Raw genomic sequence first — 20,774 nt, 5'->3', positions numbered from 1 at the left:
TTATTTAATTTAACAAATTTTTACAGAATCACTGCAGCCTATTTGGCTTAGTTAGTCCATTAAATACAATGTAAATACGATGACAAAATTAATATACGCACGTTAAACTTCCGTTACCGACATCTATGGACGCAAGTACAATTTTCCCTTGCTTGCATATGTGCCATGTGCAAAATTTCAAATTGGCATGAGAATTTTGAAACTATAAATATCTTTTTATGGCACGAAGTAACACGCATGGTAAACCTCTGGTTGTATAGTCATGTTATGATTCGGTGCTGGCAGGCCGCAGAAGGCTAGTCATTTTCGCACACCCTTATAACTGGCAACGGCCTTCTCAAGTTGATTAGGCTCACGCTTTATCGTCAATTTCCTTGGCAAAGCTATAACTCACTGTCACCTCAAACTTTCCAAATTTCCACACCATGACTATGCACATTACCTTCTAACAATGACACAAACGTTGGTTTAATAAACCGTCTACTATCTCAGTCTTATTTTTCTAACCATTGTCACAATTTAAAGAGACGATGCTATTTTTTAAAACTTGTAAACTTGCTTTACTCCTTGACCAAACCACTGACAGTGCGAAGCAAAATGAGTGTAAAAACATATCCCTACTTTTATAAAGGCTTCGGTTATAAGGTAAGGTATGCTGACGTCACAGTGGCCAATAATACGTGATTGATAGTATTAATTGAATTTACGTTGTTAATCTATAAATAAACGAAAACCTTATTTTGGCTGGATATATCAGCTGGGTATTACCAACGTTGGGGTTTTACCGGCACGCTTGATGGCGTATTCCAAACTGTTTTTCTGCACTTGGCACAGTGAGTATTTTTTTGTTGCATATATGGGCGTAGGCAAAAATACGTTTTGTGAACAGATGCGCTTCACTGGTGAGCACTTACACGTTTTGGAACGTGCTCAAGAAAAAAAGAAAGAAAAATAAAACAGAAAAAAATTATGAGCAACACTGCCACGGCAGCATGCACAAAAACAACTTCGCATGCAGGCTACTGAGTTGAAAAATGTAGCATGTAGCGTTCAAAGGAGAGTTATCAAATTAAAATGTTTCAAAACGTAGAAAGGTAAGTATCTCGAAACGTTTGTTTTGTCGTTGAGCAGTGCATGCCGTGTTGCATTCCAAAACAGCTCACCGATAACAAACGCGTAATGACATAAAGTGACGCCATTTTGGCCAAACGATTTTCGTTTAGATTTTCAAGTAGGCTAGTCTGCATCAAACTTAGTGAAGTTTACTTCTTTAAAAGGTAAGCGGGTTTTAAAGGTTATAACAATGGCAATTTTTTTTTCTTCATTAAAAACAGTTTTGTGCGTTGTATTTATCTCAAGACAAAGCTATTGCCAAGTTTCTTCATATCTTTTATCCAGTTTCCAGAGAGAACCTAAAAACTTTATGATAAATTTTCCAACCTAACCCAACGACGTCACTTAATCACGTGATTTTTAGCTTTCGCATGGGGCACCCCCTTCAGCGTGAAACCTGAAGTAAGCTCTTCTTGGCATCAACTGCAATCTTGCAACAATTATTACTTTTTCATTATAACCTCGGCCTCATTAAACTGGTCGAAATTTCAGTATTTTTTGAATATTTCTTTGAGAAACGCTTTTCGAAGGGCTCTGTCAGTACCTCGTGCCAATGATTTGCATTTAATTTCCTCAAAATGACTGCTATGCAGCAACCTATTTCATTCAACGATGATTACTGATTACGTTTGTTTTGCCAAAAAAGTTTTATATTTCAACCTGAACATCAAGTCTAAAATTTCAACATATTACAAATGGACATTTACTGCTTCGACTGTGAACTACCCTCTTCAGAGCTTTGCATACAAATATTGTTGTAAAAAGGATCAACAAATCGTCCACCTCTAGGCTATTTTTTCGCTTACGTTCGCCTAGTGTAAACCCTTTCTTTCCTTCGCCACGGCTTTCATTTTAAGTGCTGTGCTTGCCCTTTCACAACCCCGCAGTGCCCACTGGCTGTTTTATGTCGTGAACTCGTTGTTGTAAAATTAAGCTGGCTTTGAAAGTTCCACATGATAACGAGGCACGACTATCAATGTGGTTTTCATCTCACACGGTGTCAATCATTTTCATCTTTGTGTGTGGCATTGAAATTGTTTGTCACGGCGTAATATTCATGGCATTTCACTTTTTGTCAAAACAATTTGTTTTCATGACTAGCATAAACTGTGACTTTGAAATGCTTGAAGTAAGCTTCTTTGGATTCAAAGATTGATAGGCATGCAGAAGTAGGCTGTAAAGATTAACACGTACTGCCGCATAAGGATGAAACAGACCACAATACGCGGGTCTTATTTTTTCTGAGTTAATAGTATTTCATCATCATGTCATTGCAACAAATTATTTTCTTCACGCATCTGAAGTTTAGTAAGCTATTAATATTTTCCGCTTTCAATACCATATGCTTAGCGTAAGCTGACTGGATAAAATACCATGACAACATATTACTGTATTATTATTACAACTTTATTGCAGATAAAATTATCCATAGTAAACACAAAAAAGCAACAAACGAAATAAGCTTACGCTAGGCAGTGCAATCAATTAAGGATCAAGATGAAGAGCCTGCAGATAATATTTGAAGGAGTCAGATATTTCAAAACAGGCAGAAGTCATCAAGAACATAATCAGAGTGTTGCCGAAGTTAATGCAACGCTGCATTATGTTATTCAAAGCTAGTTACATAAAGTCAACAACATAAATATCATCTGAACAAGCCAAACTGTCAAAGTCTCGAAGTCAAAGATAAGTAAAAGGCTATCCTTTTCTACCTGCAAACCGAAATAAATTGCATTTTATCAAATAATCTTTTTACCTTCATGAAAATACATAGGGCAAAAGTTAGTTTCTTGCGACTTCGTTTGGAGTTTGGAACTTAAACTGACGTTTTACCTTATTCTTTTTGACATTTAAATCTATATGCAAATTACATTACCATGTCCCACACTTACAGTGGTCTTGCCGTTGATATAAAAGTTGCTATTTTCCGTCTCAGCTGAGTCCAGATATCGACACACGTGAAAGTGATGCCAAGATCAAGGCTTTACACTTTGGTACAGAACAAGGAATATGAGAATGTGATAAAAAAAATCGAATCTTTTTTGTGCTGACTTCATGCAAGTTTAATGCAAGGGTAACACACAGTTGGCCACTGTTAACTTGCTTTTTGACAAATGACGAAAAACTTTTAAAGTAAAAATTGTAACAACGATATTAGGCGGTGCTCTTTCTCACTATGTACGCAAAATAAACGAGAACGTATCATTTTAATGTAACAAAAACATCAGAATTAATGATGAAAAGTATTGTCGCCTTTACCAAAAAATAGATAATTTAATTTAGTGGGATGTAGTGCAAGTTAATAGTGCGACTCGCTCCATTGCCGACAATAAATAAAATCAAAAGATGTAAATTTGCAACCTAAACTCCAATTGAGCAAAGTTTGCTGTGCAACAGTTGAGTTTTACGTTACGTGCAATAGTTGAGTTTCACGTTACGTGAAATAGTTCAGTTTCACGTTACGTGCAATAGTTGAGTTTCACATTACGTGCAATAGTTGAGTTTCACATTACGTGCAATAGTTGAGATTCACGTTACGTGCAATAGTTGAGTTTCACGTAACTTACGTTTCACGTTTTTGGAGACATGATAATGTTCTAACTCGCGCCACTTTCTACATACTGCAACATATTTCAAAAGTTCAGTTGCTAACAATTACATTAGCAACTATGTGATTGTAGGTATAATACTTTCGTAAGACGACCATTGATTATGATGAACATTCTGTAAAGTTAAGTTCAATGAAAGCTTGCTCTTAAGCATCAGGTTAGCATAAACTTTTATTAAGAAGCTTTTTTCAAAAGTAAAATAGTAACGTTAACTAATAAGATATCTTTTCATAACCACAAGATGATTTGCTTCCGGAAAAAGAAAGTGTTCATCTAGTTTCACCATATCCTACCAGGATATGTCATATCTATATTCTGTAATGTAAATACTGGCAAGTTTGTTTTTGGCGCTGCTGGAGTTTTAGTCATTGATTTTATCTTTTAAGATACAGAATTAACCTTTTTTCCAAGCAAGAACTTTTTTAGAAACTTGAAACAATTCAAGTTGTAGGCCAACGTTGAATCAATGAGAGTAGACGTCTTACTGTTACCAACAACCCAACAAGTGATATACAAAACACATCACTCACTTTTCAGACTGTGCGGCAGCTTCTTTGAGCCCACAGCATTGTTAACCACAGTGCTGCTCGTTTTTCATGTTGGCTATTATACAGCCGCAAAGTATCGATTAATTTTATACGTGATTTATTCAAAGGATGCATTTTACTGTTTTATGAGACCACAGGGCACCCCAGATCTTAGTGACAGGCGACGAGCTACTTTGGTCAGGTCTCAATATGGCGACATTTCGGAATCTTACTTCGTCATGGCCTCGTAAGCCGATTTCAGAACATAATTAATCGTGTAAGCCGTGAAGTGTGATTTCGAGTAATGAGCGGTTTCACAAGGGTACGGCGTAGACTAGAAAGTCTGTTTGTACGTTTCAGATCATTACTCATCTACATTTAACTGGCAGCTACATATACCACTCTTGCGACAGTGACTCTTGACATGTTTCGTAAAAAAAATGAAATATTGTTGAAAATCACAGCCAAAGGGTCCATCTCAGCTTTCTAGACACTTTCGTCTGCTTGTAGTCTAATAACACTGGTCTACAAATTTCAACTTTTTTTTTCAGGTTTGGGTTTTGACAACTGCTTTTGGCTAACTTTGGGGCGCTGAATCCGAAAATGAACTCAGATTTTCTCTATCACATCAAGTTTTCTTTCTATCGTTGCCATTATTAATGAAATTGACCAATTTTTACCCTTTTTAGTGCAGTAAAATGTCAAATATAATTATTTTCTGACAGCTATAAACTTTCAAACATAGAGATATTTTTACACTAAATTCATAAATTGGTTCAGATTTCCTTTAAAATAAAAAAAATTCCTGTTATGATAATAATCGTAATAGGACATAGTGGAGATTGGTAGCGTTGAGTTTTTCCATGCTGGCTTGAACTCCCTGTCTTGGCTTCTCAGGCGTTATCTGTGGGTCAGCTGCTATCTCTGTGCAGCAGGGTTACCAGATGTAAATTTGGCAAGGAGCCAACTGCACGTTCAAAAAGGGCCAAAAAAGAGCCAACTTTTTAAACAAGGGGCCCAATTTCGTTTATTGCAACAATATAGAAGGGCTTCTTCTAGAAATGGGATTACCACAGTATGATGCAGACGAATGGAGACTTTTCATTGATAGCTCCAAACGCAGTTTGAAGTGTGTTCTACTTCACAATGGTAACGTGTACGGTTCTATTCCGATAGGACATTCGGTGACAATGAAAGAAGAGTATCAGGACATCAAAACCTTTCTTGAAAAGTTAAAGTACCATGAGCATGGTTGGCTCATCTGTGTAGATTTAAAAATGGTGAACTTTTTGCTGGGGCAACAAAGTGGCTACACCAAATACCCATGTTTCCTATGCTACTGGGACAGCAGGGCCAAGGATCAGCACTGGAACAAAGAAGAGTGGCCTCCAAGGCTCACCTTGACACCTGGAAACAAAAATATCATACGTGATCAGTTAGTTGATATCAAAAAGATCCTCTTGCCTCCTCTTCACATCAAATTTGGTCTCATGAAACAATATGTAAAAGCTTTGGATCATGAAGGAGAGTGTTTTAAGTATTTTATGTTATGCTTTTCCTGGTCTCAGTGAAGAGAAAAAAAGAGCTGGGATTTTCAATGGACCACAAATCAGGCAATTGTTAAAGGATGAAAATTTTGTAAAATCAATGTTGCCATTCGAGGCTAGAGCTTGGAATGCTTTCGGTGCTGTTGTGAGAAATTTTTTGGGAAACAGAAAAGCAGAAAATTATAAAGATCTTTTAAGGGAACTACTGCTTAGTTTTGAAGATTTGAGATGCAGGATGAGCATCAAAGTTCACTATTTGAAAAGCCATGCGGATGAGTTTCCAGAAAACCTTGAGAAAGTTAGTGAAGAACAGGGTGAACGTTTCCACTAGGATATTAAAATTATGCAGGAACGTTATCAAGGTCGGTGGGATTGTCATGATGGCCGACTATTGTTGTAGTTTTAAAAGAGAAATTCCAGATGCTGCTCATAAAAGAAAGTCCCTCAAAAGAGCCTTTTTAAGCTTATAAGTGAAGAGTTCATATTTATGAAAGCTCTTTTTTTGACTGTTTCTGAACTCGCCCTGCCCAAGTCCCTTTGAGTCAATCTTTATTTTGGCACTTTGCTATTTCTGTGTGTGTCTTCAGAATTTCTGCACTCCATTGGAATGTCTATGTGCATATTGTGTGAACTGTAGGCTATAATTCAGAAAATACCTTGTCACTGTCCTATCGACATGTTCGTCAGCATAATGTAGCGTTTGATGTTATTATGGTTGCTCTTTTGCATGCCTATTTTTTAATCCAAGGCATGAAATTTTAATAAAGACAACGCAAATTTGTGTGAATATAATATAGAATGCTTGTTTGTTCATTAAAGCTAGATTATTGCAGGTAAAACAGTGTTTATTGCATCAGAATTCCTTGTTTTGACAACAGAGGGGGGGCAAAAATTGATTTTTTTCAAAAATTAGGGATATTTCATATCTTAAAAACGTGATGTGATAGAGAAAATCTGAGTTCATTTTCGGATTCAGCGCCCCAAAATTAGCTAAAATAGGTTGTCAAAACCCAAACCTGAAATTTTGTGTAGACCAGTGTAATATAATAGAAACAATGAGTGTATTTATTCACTGCAGTAAGTTGCTTCATTGTTTGAAATCAGTCTTAACGTTGTAGAATAACTTATCTAAAAAACATTTTGCTTGACCTTAAAGCTTAGAGGGAAATTTCTCAGCTGGCAAAAGATATAGGCTACATTTATACTCCATAGAACGTTGAGACAATGTATAAATTGCAAGTTTTATTATCTGGCAGCACACTGTTGTCACAACATTGAAATTCAGAACAAATTCCCTTCGAGATTTTCACTCACTTTCGAAAGGGACTGAAAACGCAATGATCCATGACAGGAATGAGGCCTACGTTACTTACAGTTCGATTGTTTATTAGTGTCATCTCATGTCTTTGCTAGTTTCTTACTGCAATTGTTGCAGACGTTTCACTTTGTCACTTTTTTACCTCAACATTCCAGCTTTAATATGACAAGCACAAAAAAATCAGCTCAGAGCACATTAATATTCATCTCAAGATACAAGTCATTCCTTTAAAAAAAACTTGGTTGATACGTTACTTTTTTGCTAACGGTTTGTGTCTGTTTGGGATGCTGTGGTAACAGTATTGCAGGAAATAGCCTATGACAACATTCGTTTGCTAATCAGCCGACCACATTGCTGATTTTGCTTTTTTAACTCAACCACGGCTACTGAATATGAAAGGTACATTAGAGATAATAATTTAATTATTTTGTGCTTTTAATCACAAAGAAACAAAAACTGTCTGCATTGGACAAATTGCAGGTTGCAATAAATAGCATCCTCAATGAAAGCTGATAGTATTATTTATTGATCGATTTAATTGAAAATTGAATGGAAGGTATATGAAGGCGCTCAATGCACGCAAGGTGTTTCGGTACTTAATGAAAACATCAATTCATATTCTCCATGCATGATAATACAAAATCAAACCCACACACATCGAAATGATCAGCTCGCTAATGACAACGGAAGGAATAAGAACAAGCCAGGACTTCAACATACTCGAAAATGACGCAGGCCACAACTACAGTATTCCATTGAATTAGTTTGCACGATGTTAAATTAATTATCAAAAATGTTCTTACTTATGAAACGGTGGTTTGTGTTGAAGCGACGGACTGAAACAAAAGTTTATTGAAAACTTGGAAACTTAAACTACCTACCTTTAAAGTACCATTGATTCTACGTCTGCAGACATTGCATCAATGTAAAAATGACGGATTTTGCTGTCTTGGATAGGCTACTTTTGATTAGTCAATGCAAGAAATTGTGCGAGATGATCTGTGCTTGGTCCGAAGTTATTGCCAGCCATGACTGTACAAACAACAGCTCAGATTTACTTCGGCAGATCTTGTGATAACCTACAGCAGCTACACACATAGCGCCATGCTTACATATATCAGACAGACACATCATTTTATCAAGTGGTCAGACAATTTTCTTGATTAAAGATAATTCTTCAGAGATATATATTTAAAATTTAGAAAACGGTTGAGATCTGCGCAGAAACAGACAGCTCCCAATGAATGTATGTGTAACCAGATTGTCTGGGTTAAAATAAACGTCGTTTCTTTTTCAGTAGTGGTTATATGATAACTTAATTTTAAGTGCCATGTAACCGATTGGAATAACCAATCATAAAATGATGTCGTTGTCAGCATAAGCTAGCCAGAAGCAAAATCCGACATCTTTACACTGATTCAACATCTGCAGATGTTGTATCAATGTAAAAATGACGGCTTTTACTGTCTGGAACCCTACAAACCTGGAGGTTAAACTCACTTTACCTTCTCTCAACGATTTTGCATAAAGTAGCTCTTTTGTGACCTCTAGCAGTAAAATTGATGTCTCTTTTTTAATGCATATCTGTCTCGAACACTGCAAAATCATAACACAGCAAATCGGTGGCTTTTGTTAAAATGCAACAAAGTGCGATGTTGTAGGTTGATGTTTTTCCGCAGCATTAAAAATCTTACTTTGCAGTCATCACCAGAAAATGAAAAAAATCGTTTTTCAAGAAATAAGAAATCTACCAAGGTGAAATTGAAAACAGCAAACGCTTTCAAAACTAAAAACTTTTATTAGGTTTTATTGAATCTTTATTACCGGTACACAATAATCTTGTTAAAGTTTACGATCGGTTTTATGGGACTGCTTTGTAATATTGCATTACAGTAATTAAAGATAATGTCAGAAGATGTAACTTGTAGAAGTACAAAAAGTAGTAAATAAGTTTTTAGAAAATAGTTTTTGATTACTGATAAAAATTCTCGAAACAACTGTAAATTTCGGTACAATTTCAACATTCATTAGAAATTGCAGTGTTTGACATTCTTTATTTGGTAATACAAAATTTAAATATGAAGGTGGATATTGTATTTCTCACTAACGTTTCGTACACAGCTACGAAGCGCATCTTCAGCATACCACGAAATATGAGTGCACGAAGTGTCAATAAAGCTGTGAGATTTTTATATCTTTGTTCTGTGTAACTTCACGTCTTCTGAAGTGCGTTGTCAAAAAAATATTTGTTTCTGTCAACAACAAAACTTAAAAAGTTTAGAAAGCTTTTGCTTCCTATTCCCAAAGAAACCGTTCAAATTATTTTAATTTTTTTTCTGTTCATTTTAATCACAAAACGATGACATTTTTTGACATGTATGTCCACCTGTTTAAATTAGCAAATCACAATCAGAAAAAGGATTTCCCAGGCAGCAAATCAACCGTTTTTACATTGATACAACGTATGCAGACGTTGAATCAATGTTAAACAAGGTTGATTTGCTGTCAGGGTTCTTCTTTTTCTGAAGAAACATCACCAGGCAGAAGTCAACTGACTTGAACATGTAGAAATTATATTGCATGCGCGCAAAAAGAATCAATTAAAAAAAAATTGATAACAAAATGTATTTCTTAACGTTGGAGCAACGTAAATAGACGTTTTTAGTCTCACTAGATTCTACGATCGATTGCCAGTTGCCACTGTCTCGGACCCTGGTTTGTGTTAAATCAATTAGAATTGCCGTGTCGCGTCCGTTTTGCATTTTTGACAGTGTCAATCTGGAATTATCTTGTCCAAACCAGTTACGGCGAATGGAAATCCTTTGCGCCTTCTGGTGTCAAATGAAAAATAGTAAAATTTGCAATTCCCACTGGACCTCATATTGTTATCTTTTTATCTCGTTGGCAACTTGTGTGAAAGCCATTTTGTGACGTCATCGACAGAGCATAGCGCCTGGCTTTGTGTCTGTCTGAATGACATGAGAAAAATCCTTTGAGTCATTTTTCAATCGATCTGACTCGAACTTTCAAAGCAAATTTCTACGCAAAGCATATGTTGCAGGAACAATATTTTCGTCATTTTTAACAAGTTTTATTTTATTTTTTAAAAATGTTTTTAAAATTTTTAAACCAGAAAATATCTATAAATTTAAGTTGAAGTAATTGTTACATAGTCCTGGTGAAATAGGTCAAAATTTACGGCAGTTGAAGATTCTCTCCGCATTGTTAATAAAATCGCAAATACAAAATTGCCAGCTACAAAATGTTGCCATTTTAAAATCGTTCTAACGTCTAGCGACGTCTGTAAAGAAATAACTTTGCCGGGTTAGGGTAAAATCCATGATGCAGTTTAAGTGGAGAAGCTGGAGAAGAAAGTTGGCTCTAAGTCCTTCCATTCGGCTGACCACAAACTTTTGCTTCATACGAACGACGACGAGTGGAGAAGCGTAGTTGGCAACTTTTTTTCAGGTGGGTTTCGGTTGCTGATTAGCAAATTCACCCACTCACATGTAGATTTCAGAAACAACTTGTTCACGTCCTGCCACGTTGAATCAACGTACATTCGTTAAATCATTCTCGAATTACTCATCAGACCTATTGTTCATGAGTTCAGCGTCAACAAGACGTTATTCATACATCTACCCGCGTCTTCTGTAGCTCATCCATCATCAGGCAGTTTTCGTCTTAGTTACAGATCCAGACTGGTAAGACGCTTACTGGCCCTCCTGCTCTCGGAGGACGCTGTGCTGCTGCGTCATTCGCTAGAGAGCAACAACATGAATATAATGTTAAAAAACTTTTCTGTTCGCTTGGCTTCAACATCACAAAATAGGTTAACTCAATATAGAATGACGTTGGTTTGAAAGAAATAATTATGTACTTTGTCCAAATATGGCAGATGTGCGTTCTCGAAAATGTTTGGATGTTCATCATAGCTACCAATTTATTGCAGAAATAATTTAACTTTATGGTTCTTTTAACCTAGGTTCGATTCCTGTTCGGATCAGAACAAAATAATTTAAAGTACTTTTTTTTGCTGGAATTGTTTCCGCAGCCAAACAAAGCTTTGGATAACATATCAAATGGAAATACAGCATCAAACATACGGAGCTCATGCACCAAAAAGCTAACAACAACACTCCCTCATTTGCATCAATTTTGCGTAAAAAATGGATTCATACTGCGTATATTTGCTTTCTTTGCCACAAATTTCAAGTTACGCCAACAAACAATACTAAAAAGAGTTTTAAACGAAATTATTTTAAGAGTCATTCAATGTCATAAAACCTCTTAAATATTAGGAAACTCTTGCGCTCTTCTGGTCTGTGGCATGCCTTGTTGTTGAAGTTGCACATATCAGTATAATAGTTTATAAGCTTAGCCCATAGAATCTTATTTACGTTATGAACAAAAGTTTGCAAGAAAAAGTGATTTACGGTAAAATAAATAAAAGTATAATTCTTTGTTGGGAGAAGTTTCTTTGATTAATTTCATTCATAACAGATGTTCTATCACGATTGAAAGTCACATTAAAGCAAAAATAGGTTTTTATTTTGTTTAGTTTGTACTAAAAGCTTGGTCATTGTTGTTTGCACTCTGCAATAATCAAAAACAAATTAAATATATTATATTCTTATTAATTATTCTTATTATTATGTTTAATTTTATTATGTTTGTTTGAAATTGATTTATATTGTCGTTTCTTTGTTCACAGAGTCAACTGTCATCAATTGACCTATTGGATCGGACACGATGTTGGAAGAGATGGAAATATCGAAATTGTCTTTGAAACTGATGCGCACTGAATAACGAAGGCAAATGAGGGTCTAAAAGAGAGATCGGATATGGGGAGGCGTAAGGCAGAGAAAGAAACGTGAACGCAAGAGGTTCTTAGAAAGATGACGGAAAAAAATGACATTGACATGACAACCAGCAAAGTTAAGAAATTGGCCTAACCGATCGGAGAATCATGAAAACTATTGATGGTCACCTGGAGGCTGGTGATCAGATCTTTTCATCGCATCCAGGCTTATGTTTGAGGTCGAAGAAAAGGAAGAATACTGTTACTAAGTTGCTTTTGGCAATCAGCAAGATTGGTTTTAAAAGACTTTGAATATCTTAAAAGTCTCGATGTGTACGTTAAATTCAGCTGATTCGAAGCATCGTAGCAGCAAATGCTTGAGCATATTCGTAGAACAGCAAACTCGGAACTGAAATCACAAATATAATCGAAAGCAAACAAGTGAATTTTGCTTGTTAAAAACACACGATTATCAGTAGATATCACAACATCTACTATCATACCAAGTAGTTATCAAAACATCACTTTTTCAATGCATCAATTCAACAAGTAAAAGTTGTTTTTGCTGGCACTGATCTCAACAGTGAAAAGATGTAAAAGCTGAAAAACAGGTGCCTAAAAATAATAAGAATTTTGCTTTGTGTTTCCAATTGCCAATGTGCAAAATGCACAATAGCTGTTAATGTCTGGCAGGTTGTCGCCTCCAATGGCTGAACAATATGCCAAAATGTCAAATATACCTGAACTTTGGTTGTTATTTCTACAACTGGGTGAATGTGATCAAACACGAATCTCGAGGAAAAACTCTGGATTCGGTACATGCACTTGGAACAACAAAAGAATTCCGATCAAAAGACACTGGACACCTTCTTGAAAGGCTGGTTCAGTGATCTTAGTTTTTGTATGCTTATACAACGTAACTGTACGCTGGTTCTAAAACTATGGAATGCTGAAACAGAGAGTGAATGTCAACAGATAGGACTGAATTGAAACAGGCCCGAGTGACATGGCGTTTGGTAGATAACATATCGTTTGATTTCAATGCAGATAGACAAACATCTGGTCTGAACCTTCTGCCATGAGAATCACACAGTCTTAGATAACACCAAATGTGTGCGAGAAAAGATAAGTATTTGTCACAATACGATGTCTCTGTGAAATGTCGTTTTTACAATCTATTTTCTGATTATTGGAGTGCTGTCCTATCTTGTGACAAAGGCCATATGTGTAGGCTACCTTAGATTATCTTCTTTTTTTTAAATAAAAATGGTAACATTCTTACTAAGTTCAAAAATAGTGGCCTGAGCCATGATCTGACAGTCGGTATCTATAGCCTATTATACAATTGTTCTCTACACCGCTGAGGGTTGTCATAAAAAAATGATCCGATGCTGAAAAGGTTAACGGTTCGATCCTCATAGACTGCACGTGACTGGGTTTGGTAACACACCAAATGAAACACTTAAAAGAGTACAGGAATACGCTACAATAAAAGTAAATGACTGAATGACGGATTGACTTCCTTGCCTTTGGCTTTACTTCAACAAATCCTACGCCAAACGAGCTTAGCAACGATAAACAACAAATACACAGTTCAGAGTTTTCGACATGACTAATGTTTTGCAGCACAGTATGCACAACTTCAAAGCAATCATTGCTTGCTCAATACCAATACCTTGCTCAGAGAATAGCACGCATACCATTTCTTAATTTCTACTTGCAGCCTATATAATCAGGGGCGTAGCATGTAGTGATAAAAATGAATTGATGATGAAAGAAATTACAAAAAAATGTTATCGCATCCATTGTTGTGTGTGTTTCAAGTTTATGGAAAAAAACAGTTAGATTTGTTGATTGAAACAGTGGGTAAACCAGGGGAGTCTCAAAAAAGAAAAAAAATTACAAAAAAGAATCTTAAAATTAGCGTTGACAAAAACCGATGTAGTAAAGAAGTAAGGCTATATTGTCCACTGTACTTCATCATGACGTAATACGCCTAACAAAACGTAGCGGGTTTTTGACATATGTTTAGGCAATGCTGTAATTATGCCGGAGCAGGAAAATCGACTAAGCTCCAAGAAAAATCAATGTTACCATCATTTCGCCTGGGATGTAATCCTGGAAAGAATGCGTCATGGTTTTTATCGGGGTTATGTCTTTATTAGCAAGTAAACTAAAAAACTATTCTTGCTAGTTTTTGGGTCAGTCTTTTGCATCTTAAATACATTAAAATAATGAAAATAGAAGGAAAGCTTTGACTTCAATGAGTAATCATTGTTATTTAATAATGCAGTAGCTCGGCAATTTGTATCAAATATAATAAATTGATTCAAGGCTGGGAAATTTCAACATGCATGAATTGTTCACTGACATCCATGAAACCACCGTAGAAATTAAATTTTTCACTGACAATACAGTGATTGAAAACAAGATTAAAATTGCTCGTATTTTTACTATATGATCGATTTGTTACCAAACTGGTAAAATTTATTTCTTGTGTGCTCTACAACAAGGCTATTAAAAATGTTGGGCTCAAGTCAAGCCAATCAATCTGATCATCTCTTAAACATTTTTGTTCAGACAGGAAATATGAGGCTTGTGTTGTTTAACAGCTAGCATGCTTAGGCTATGTATTTTGTTTATAAGTGTATTTGTAAATCAATGGTTCGTAAACTAGAAATGTGTGAAATAAACATTTTTGGTGAAAAAGATTTCGTTTTGGCAGAAAATGAAAAATAATTCCTTTTTTTAAATACAATATTGAAATATTTTTGTTTTACTCAAATATTTTTAATTTTATTAATTTTTACTTTTAATATTATTATCTCAAATATCATTTTTACACACACATACAAGCTTCAATAATACTTGATATTTTTTACAAAACAAAACTCAACACAGTTAACCTGGAATTTTACAGAACTTGTCGAGTTGCGATATTTTCCTGTTTTATGCATTTTCAATTCTAAAGCATTAAAATCGAAAGTTTTCAATCTTGGAAACAAAACTAAATGAAACAAAGCGGAGGAATATATGTCCAAACTAGACAAAATATTTTAAAATTACAATTTATTTTTTAAAACGATTTTTCATTTGAACAACCCTCGCAGTACTTTATTTATCCAGTTCCAATTTTTTTCTGCCTTGATGACAAACCCGATGTAAAACACAGATCAGTGGGAGTGTGTCCGAATGGTAAGAACCCTTATTACTTTCAACTTCCTGTGGTGTCGCATCTGTGATTGCTCAAAACAAAATAAGTTATGATTATTATTATTACAATAATAGCAGGATATCCAGAAAAAAATAAGCAAACTGCGTTCGTAATTTGACGTGTAGACTGCCCGAGGAAAAAACTGGCGGCAAAGATTGCAAAGTAGGCAACAAAATGGCGCGCCACGGATGTGTGATTTTGTACATACCGACGTAATGAAGTAACTAGCGCGGTGCGTAAACATCACACCCGAACTCCTGGATAAGGTCATTCGTTCTGGGTGACAAAACGTCAAGATAATTGTTATTTTCAACGTCTTGTGTAAGTCTAACTCTAGCCTACTGTCACCAGAAAAATGCAAACAAATAAAATAAAAAGCCTACCACAATAATATCAAGTTTGTTGCACACCCTGGTGCAGACATCTTATGCTTTTCACTACTGCCACCTTACGGCAACAAACAAATAGCTGGTCTTTTTACACAATAATAATATTTTAAAAGATTATAAATTATTTTTTTTATTGTGACTGGTGTTTAAATGTTTGTTGCTGCCTGTCATTTTCAGATGCGAGCTCGGCGTCTCCACAGACACAGATGCCAGATCAGAAAAATGTCATAGCCACAGGTTGACAATGGCTGGTCTCGGTTTGAGTAAGTTTTTCTTGATTCAAACTTGTTTCGAAAAAAACTTTGTGCACGCTACAATTAAACTTTTAAGTTAGGTCACTGAGCGTATTGTTTGACAACGTGAATAGAAGACAAAAAAGCCACTCTTCAATTTAAGCATCTCCAAATAATCGCTTCTCTTAAATGCTTTCATATGCAATATCAACAATATAAATTAGGCAAGGGGTTTTATGCTTTTATTTAAAAGTGAGTAGAACGTAGAAAACCGCTACGTTTGTGCATTTTGTTATCAAACCAATTTTCAAACTTTAAACTGTATGCTAGTTAAAAAAAAAACAACCTAGAGGTAGTCTCGGTTATAGAAATAAGTTAAGTTTCGAAATAACTCAAATGCAATTTCCTAGTAGGCTACACATAGGCCTACCTTCTCACTTCCGTTTGTACCCAGACAGCAAAATCCTTCATTTTTATTGTTGTTGTGATGGTCAGAAATAAAAACAAACTGAACTGGACTGAAAGTTATTCAACATTTTACTTTTGTTTGTGGCATCACTTGACATGTGGCCGCTCAGAGGCGCTAAAAGGTCAATCATTTTTTATAGTAAAATAAAAAGTGCCAAACTGCCAATCAGAGTAAGAGTAGTAGAGTACCATCACCAGTTTGCATGGAAAGAAGTAAGACATTGCAGCACCAAGCAGGTGCACAGTATTCAAAAGTGGTATGAGCAAGATATCAGCATCTTCACCCAAAGCCTCAGTAAGATGACACAAAATGTCAGCCTTTGTGTCATGACTGTAGATGGTGACAATAATTATTTGAGTGACCCATTTCAAGGGCCTACAATCTACATACTCAAAGGTGTTGGGATTTGGGCAAGGTGACAAAATTTGACCACTGATTGTCTTTTAAAATTATGTTTTTCTTCCTTGTTGGTGAGATGAAAGGCTAGTATCACAAGTTTAATATTTCTGGGGTAGCTTACGGTAAGGTAGCCTAAGTATTTTGAGATGACATAGCCTCACTACAAAATATTGAAAAAACAAAAAAATTGATTTTTCAGAATCTTTTTTATTACAATCGACTTGTAAAATTGAGCTTAAAATATATGAGAAATTGTTTCATTGATATGGTTCAGCTCTTCACACTGTAATGGCAGCAACTGCAGCAAGGAAACTACTATTTAAATGTAATTTAGCTGGAAAACCATGTAACCCTACCTTGTCTATTGGAGTACGATTACTGTCATCTGAATTACATCCAATTGTTGATGTGAAGAAACTCTGTTCAAATTGTGGACCTTTTCCGTGGAAGCTGTATGCTGCTGTTTGTGTGGTAAGTTACAAACTGCTGTGATTTAGAAAACTAGCCTCATACTTTTTGTTAAAAGCAATACTGTATTGACATTGAGCAAAAAAAAACAAACTTCTCAATGGGGGTTGTTGGTGGCAGAATAGCCCTACGCACAAGGTTAAGGACTGGAATTATTCTGTAACCTTCTAATGCAGCAATCAGTTGTCTAGTACTGTATACACATAATATAGAATATATATATAATATAGTTGCATATATAATATAGTTGAATATATATAGAATATAGTTGCAATATTTAATATCTTCTCAGGAAGTACAGGTTTAGAGATTTTTTTGGCAGATTAAATTACAGTTGTAATATTTAATATCTTTTCAGAATTATCGATTCTTTACTGTTTGCATGTTTTTTTCAGACCTTCTGATGATCCGTTAGGTGAAACAATTTGTAAAGGCTTCAGATAGTAATAACTATATTTGATTTAATTCGCTCTGCTTTGCCTTTTTGCTTGGCATTGAGCACTTTTTGTAGTATTAATAGTTTTCATTGTTTTAATATAGAACAAATACCAAATCTCTGTATTACGTTAATAAGTTTTTTCTGAGTAGATAAATTTTAGAAATTCTAACGCAAGACACCCAACTGTGCCAACATATAATATTGAAGCATATATGCCTACCTAAAACTTTCAGTTAAACATTAGGGTGTCCTGCGGTTAAATGGGATCTTAAAATGCTTCAACTGGCTCATTCTGATTATACTGGTGCATACTGTGCATGGGCTACTGCTTCAAACTGATTTATTGAATCTTTATCCTCGGACTGGGAAAGCTTCTTTGAGAGTCCTGGCAGTTTCGCATACTTGTAGAGGCTTTGAACCACTGACGCAGGCCCGGTCACCGAGATTGACCGAGTGGAGTTTCCGAATTGTTGAAGTGCTAATGCCAGGGAATTATTCTATCCATTAGGTGCCGCTGAATGGAGAGCAGTCCTTAACATGCGTTGCTCAAGCACACACTCCGAGAGTCGAACCAGCGCCGCTTGATCTTGAAGCTTCTTCGTTTCAGAAATCACGCGCTAACCAACTGAGCTATCAGGGCTGATAATAATATATGTGCAGGTGCGACTTCCTATTGCAGGCAAAGGACATGCTGATGATATGACACTAAACTATGCTGCTATGAGAAGAGAATGTGAATTTAAAAATGATATTTTAAGCAACTGGTCAGGGATTGAACAACAGCGTCAACAGCTATTGGAAGGCTTTGAGGTATAAATTCAGAAAACTATTGTAACAAGCTGCGGAATATCGGTCTTTCAGAGTATGAGTAAAACTTTAACTAAAAAAACTCAAGTGCTATTTTATTCTGATGAAATCACCGCATGTTTCAATAGTATACTTACCGTACTTAAATGCAGCTTGGTTTAAAAAATTTTGAACTGCTTAATGCTTTAGTCTTAAACTTTCTATTTGTAAGCATTTGATCTGAATAAGCTTTGATTTCACAATAAATATGTTTTCTTTTATGCATTTAAGGCTCGGCAATTAAAACTCCAAACATTAGACATTTATGTAAAAACTTATGATGAAATCTGTCTTAAACTATGGCTGCCATATTTACAGCAGCAATGTTGATGTTTAATCTCTTGATTCTACATTATGTGCCACTAAATCATGTATGAATTTTTTAAGACCAAATTTCATTGATCAAAATATTTTGTGTTTTAAGTTTGGTCAAAGAAACTTAGGAAGTCGACTTCACAAAGAAATTGAACAAGATTTAGAAGAGAATGAAGCCTTGTTTGAAAAGTACAAAAATTCTCAAAGAGAAATTGGTACGTTTATGGAGAAATTTTATGTGCAAGATTGCCTTTGTCTTTAATATCTATTTGCTCTTTTTATGTTTTTTAAAACGTTCTATATTTAGCAACAAAATAGCAACCTTTTCCATTATTTGTAGACCTAAACCGAACTTGTGAGAGATCTGTTGTTTATTTATTTTATATGAAAAAAGTAATATCTTAGTAGGAGCTACAATTTTATGGTTTAAGTGTGAACGGGATTACATGTAATTGTTCTAAGAATATCCGTTGCGGTTGCTGTCTTCTAAAATAGGTCTAAGATTCGATTCAAACAAGGCACGGGCATGGTGTGATTAGAATGCGTTAATCGGTAGACATTACAATGGAGTGCTTTAAAGTTTAAATCTAGGGCGAAAAAGTATGCTACCAATACTGCAGTCAATTTATTCCAATGATCGTACACTCGCAAAATGCTTCCCAAATTGTATTTTTTAATATTATTGAAAGTGCGGCATCATACATAGCGGCTTACAAACGAGTAAATACGGTACCCAGTAAGCACGCAATCACTATTTTTTATTGAAATGAAACTGAGTAATCAGTTCATTTGCTTACCACAGTACTTGGACTACAGTATGTTTGAGACGATTTGCTATTCTCAGCTTTGGAGAAGGACTTTGGTAACCGAAACAGAAAGCCGCGAGACTCCCTTATACTTATCATTAAACAGCAACTGGGAAACGACGCGGTGTGGATGTTGCCGAAAGAAGAGTGGAGAGAGGGAGAAGACTTGAGAGAGGTAAAATATAAGCTTGCTAGTTGTGAAGGCTCTTGGCGTTGTGTAGATTTTTTTTAAAGCGAGGTCAATATAAAACGCTTCTATATTTGTTCACGATAATTAGAACGATGAACAGCGGTTACTCATCATTGTAACAGTTTTCGTATCTTTTTGTTTTCAGTCAGCAACCCGTGCGTTGGAGAGACATTGCTATGATCTTCCAACTCATTTTGTATCAAACTCACCTTGTGGTTTCTACAAGCACAAGTTTCCGAGAGGAGCTAGAAACGATACTCGAGTCGGTGCCAAGCTGTTCATTCACAAAGCGTTTGTGCAGGAGAATGCAGAAAAAGGGAACTTTTCTTTTCAAAGTAACGTTGCCCCTGTTTTAGGTCATGCTTGGGTGGCCAAAGATGAAATGCGAAAGTTTATGAAACCTAAATATATTGCAGCAATCGACAATATAGTGTTTTAGTGGCCTGGTTTTCACGTACCTGTAGCCGAATTTACTGTTAATAAGCGATTATAAAATAACTTCAGTTTGCTTGACGGACAACTTAATGGGTTTCTATCGAAAAACTTGCAACGTGAAATGAGACCGAGCCGTCAGCTTCGAACCGAACTGTCCTCTGCTGTGCGCTTGAAGCCACAGTGTGCGAATAAAGTGTACTTACATATGTGGAGATAGTAAATCTGTATGGATTCGGTTATAAAGCGTTTGATTGCTGCTGAATAGGATCGAATAAAATGTTTTCATTGAATGTGAAAGTGTCTCCTGGTTTTTAACCAATTATTAATTAACCACTTTAATGGTGTCTTACGAAATCGATTTTACATTTATTTATTACTGTATTGCAATGTACAACGTATTTGTCTTTCGTTTTTTTGTGTTTACGGCTAATTCAACTTATGTTTAGTTTGCTTTTGCCCATACTAGTTTTTACCGGAATGGCCCGTTTCGGCGAGTCCGATTCGGCGAGTCCGATTCGACTAGTCCGATTCGGCGAGTTCCCTATTCGGCGAGAGCCTTTTTCGGCGAGTGCCCTATTCGGCGAGTTTTTGAAATTTTTAAAAGGAAATTATCGGGTACCCTAGCCTAATTGCAATTGCCGTTTTTACATCGTTTT

General features: G+C 35.7%; 1 protein-coding gene across 1 annotated transcript; it reads left to right on the top strand.

Moving 5' to 3' along the window:
* The first annotated feature begins 16,907 nt into the window (after window positions 1-16,907).
* Window positions 16,908-20,728, top strand: LOC145776182 (large ribosomal subunit protein mL46-like). The gene is made up of 5 exons (XM_082587584.1): window positions 16,908-17,090; window positions 18,187-18,336; window positions 18,797-18,902; window positions 19,532-19,668; window positions 19,829-20,728. The coding sequence occupies exons 1-5, from the start codon at window positions 16,908-16,910 to the stop codon at window positions 20,120-20,122; spliced, it is 870 nt and encodes a 289-aa protein (XP_082443710.1). The 3' UTR covers window positions 20,123-20,728.
* The last annotated feature ends 46 nt before the right edge of the window (window positions 20,729-20,774 follow it).

Source organism: Aplidium turbinatum, chromosome 8, assembly GCF_918807975.1.
Source record: "Aplidium turbinatum chromosome 8, kaAplTurb1.1, whole genome shotgun sequence".
NCBI classification, from domain to species: domain Eukaryota; kingdom Metazoa; phylum Chordata; class Ascidiacea; order Aplousobranchia; family Polyclinidae; genus Aplidium; species Aplidium turbinatum.
Note: the sequence above shows the minus strand (reverse complement) of the source record. Positions and strands in the feature narration are given on the sequence as shown.

Excerpts from the sequence above, each read along its gene's own strand:
- LOC145776182 (XM_082587584.1), top strand. The coding sequence starts at position 16,908 with ATGGCAGCAACTGCAGCAAGGAAACTACTATTTAAATGTAATTTAGCT. Across the intron at positions 17,091-18,186 it reads TGTATGCTGCTGTTTGTGTG|GTGCGACTTCCTATTGCAGG; the intron begins GTAAGTTACAAA and ends ATATATGTGCAG. Across the intron at positions 18,337-18,796 it reads AGCTATTGGAAGGCTTTGAG|TTTGGTCAAAGAAACTTAGG; the intron begins GTATAAATTCAG and ends TTGTGTTTTAAG.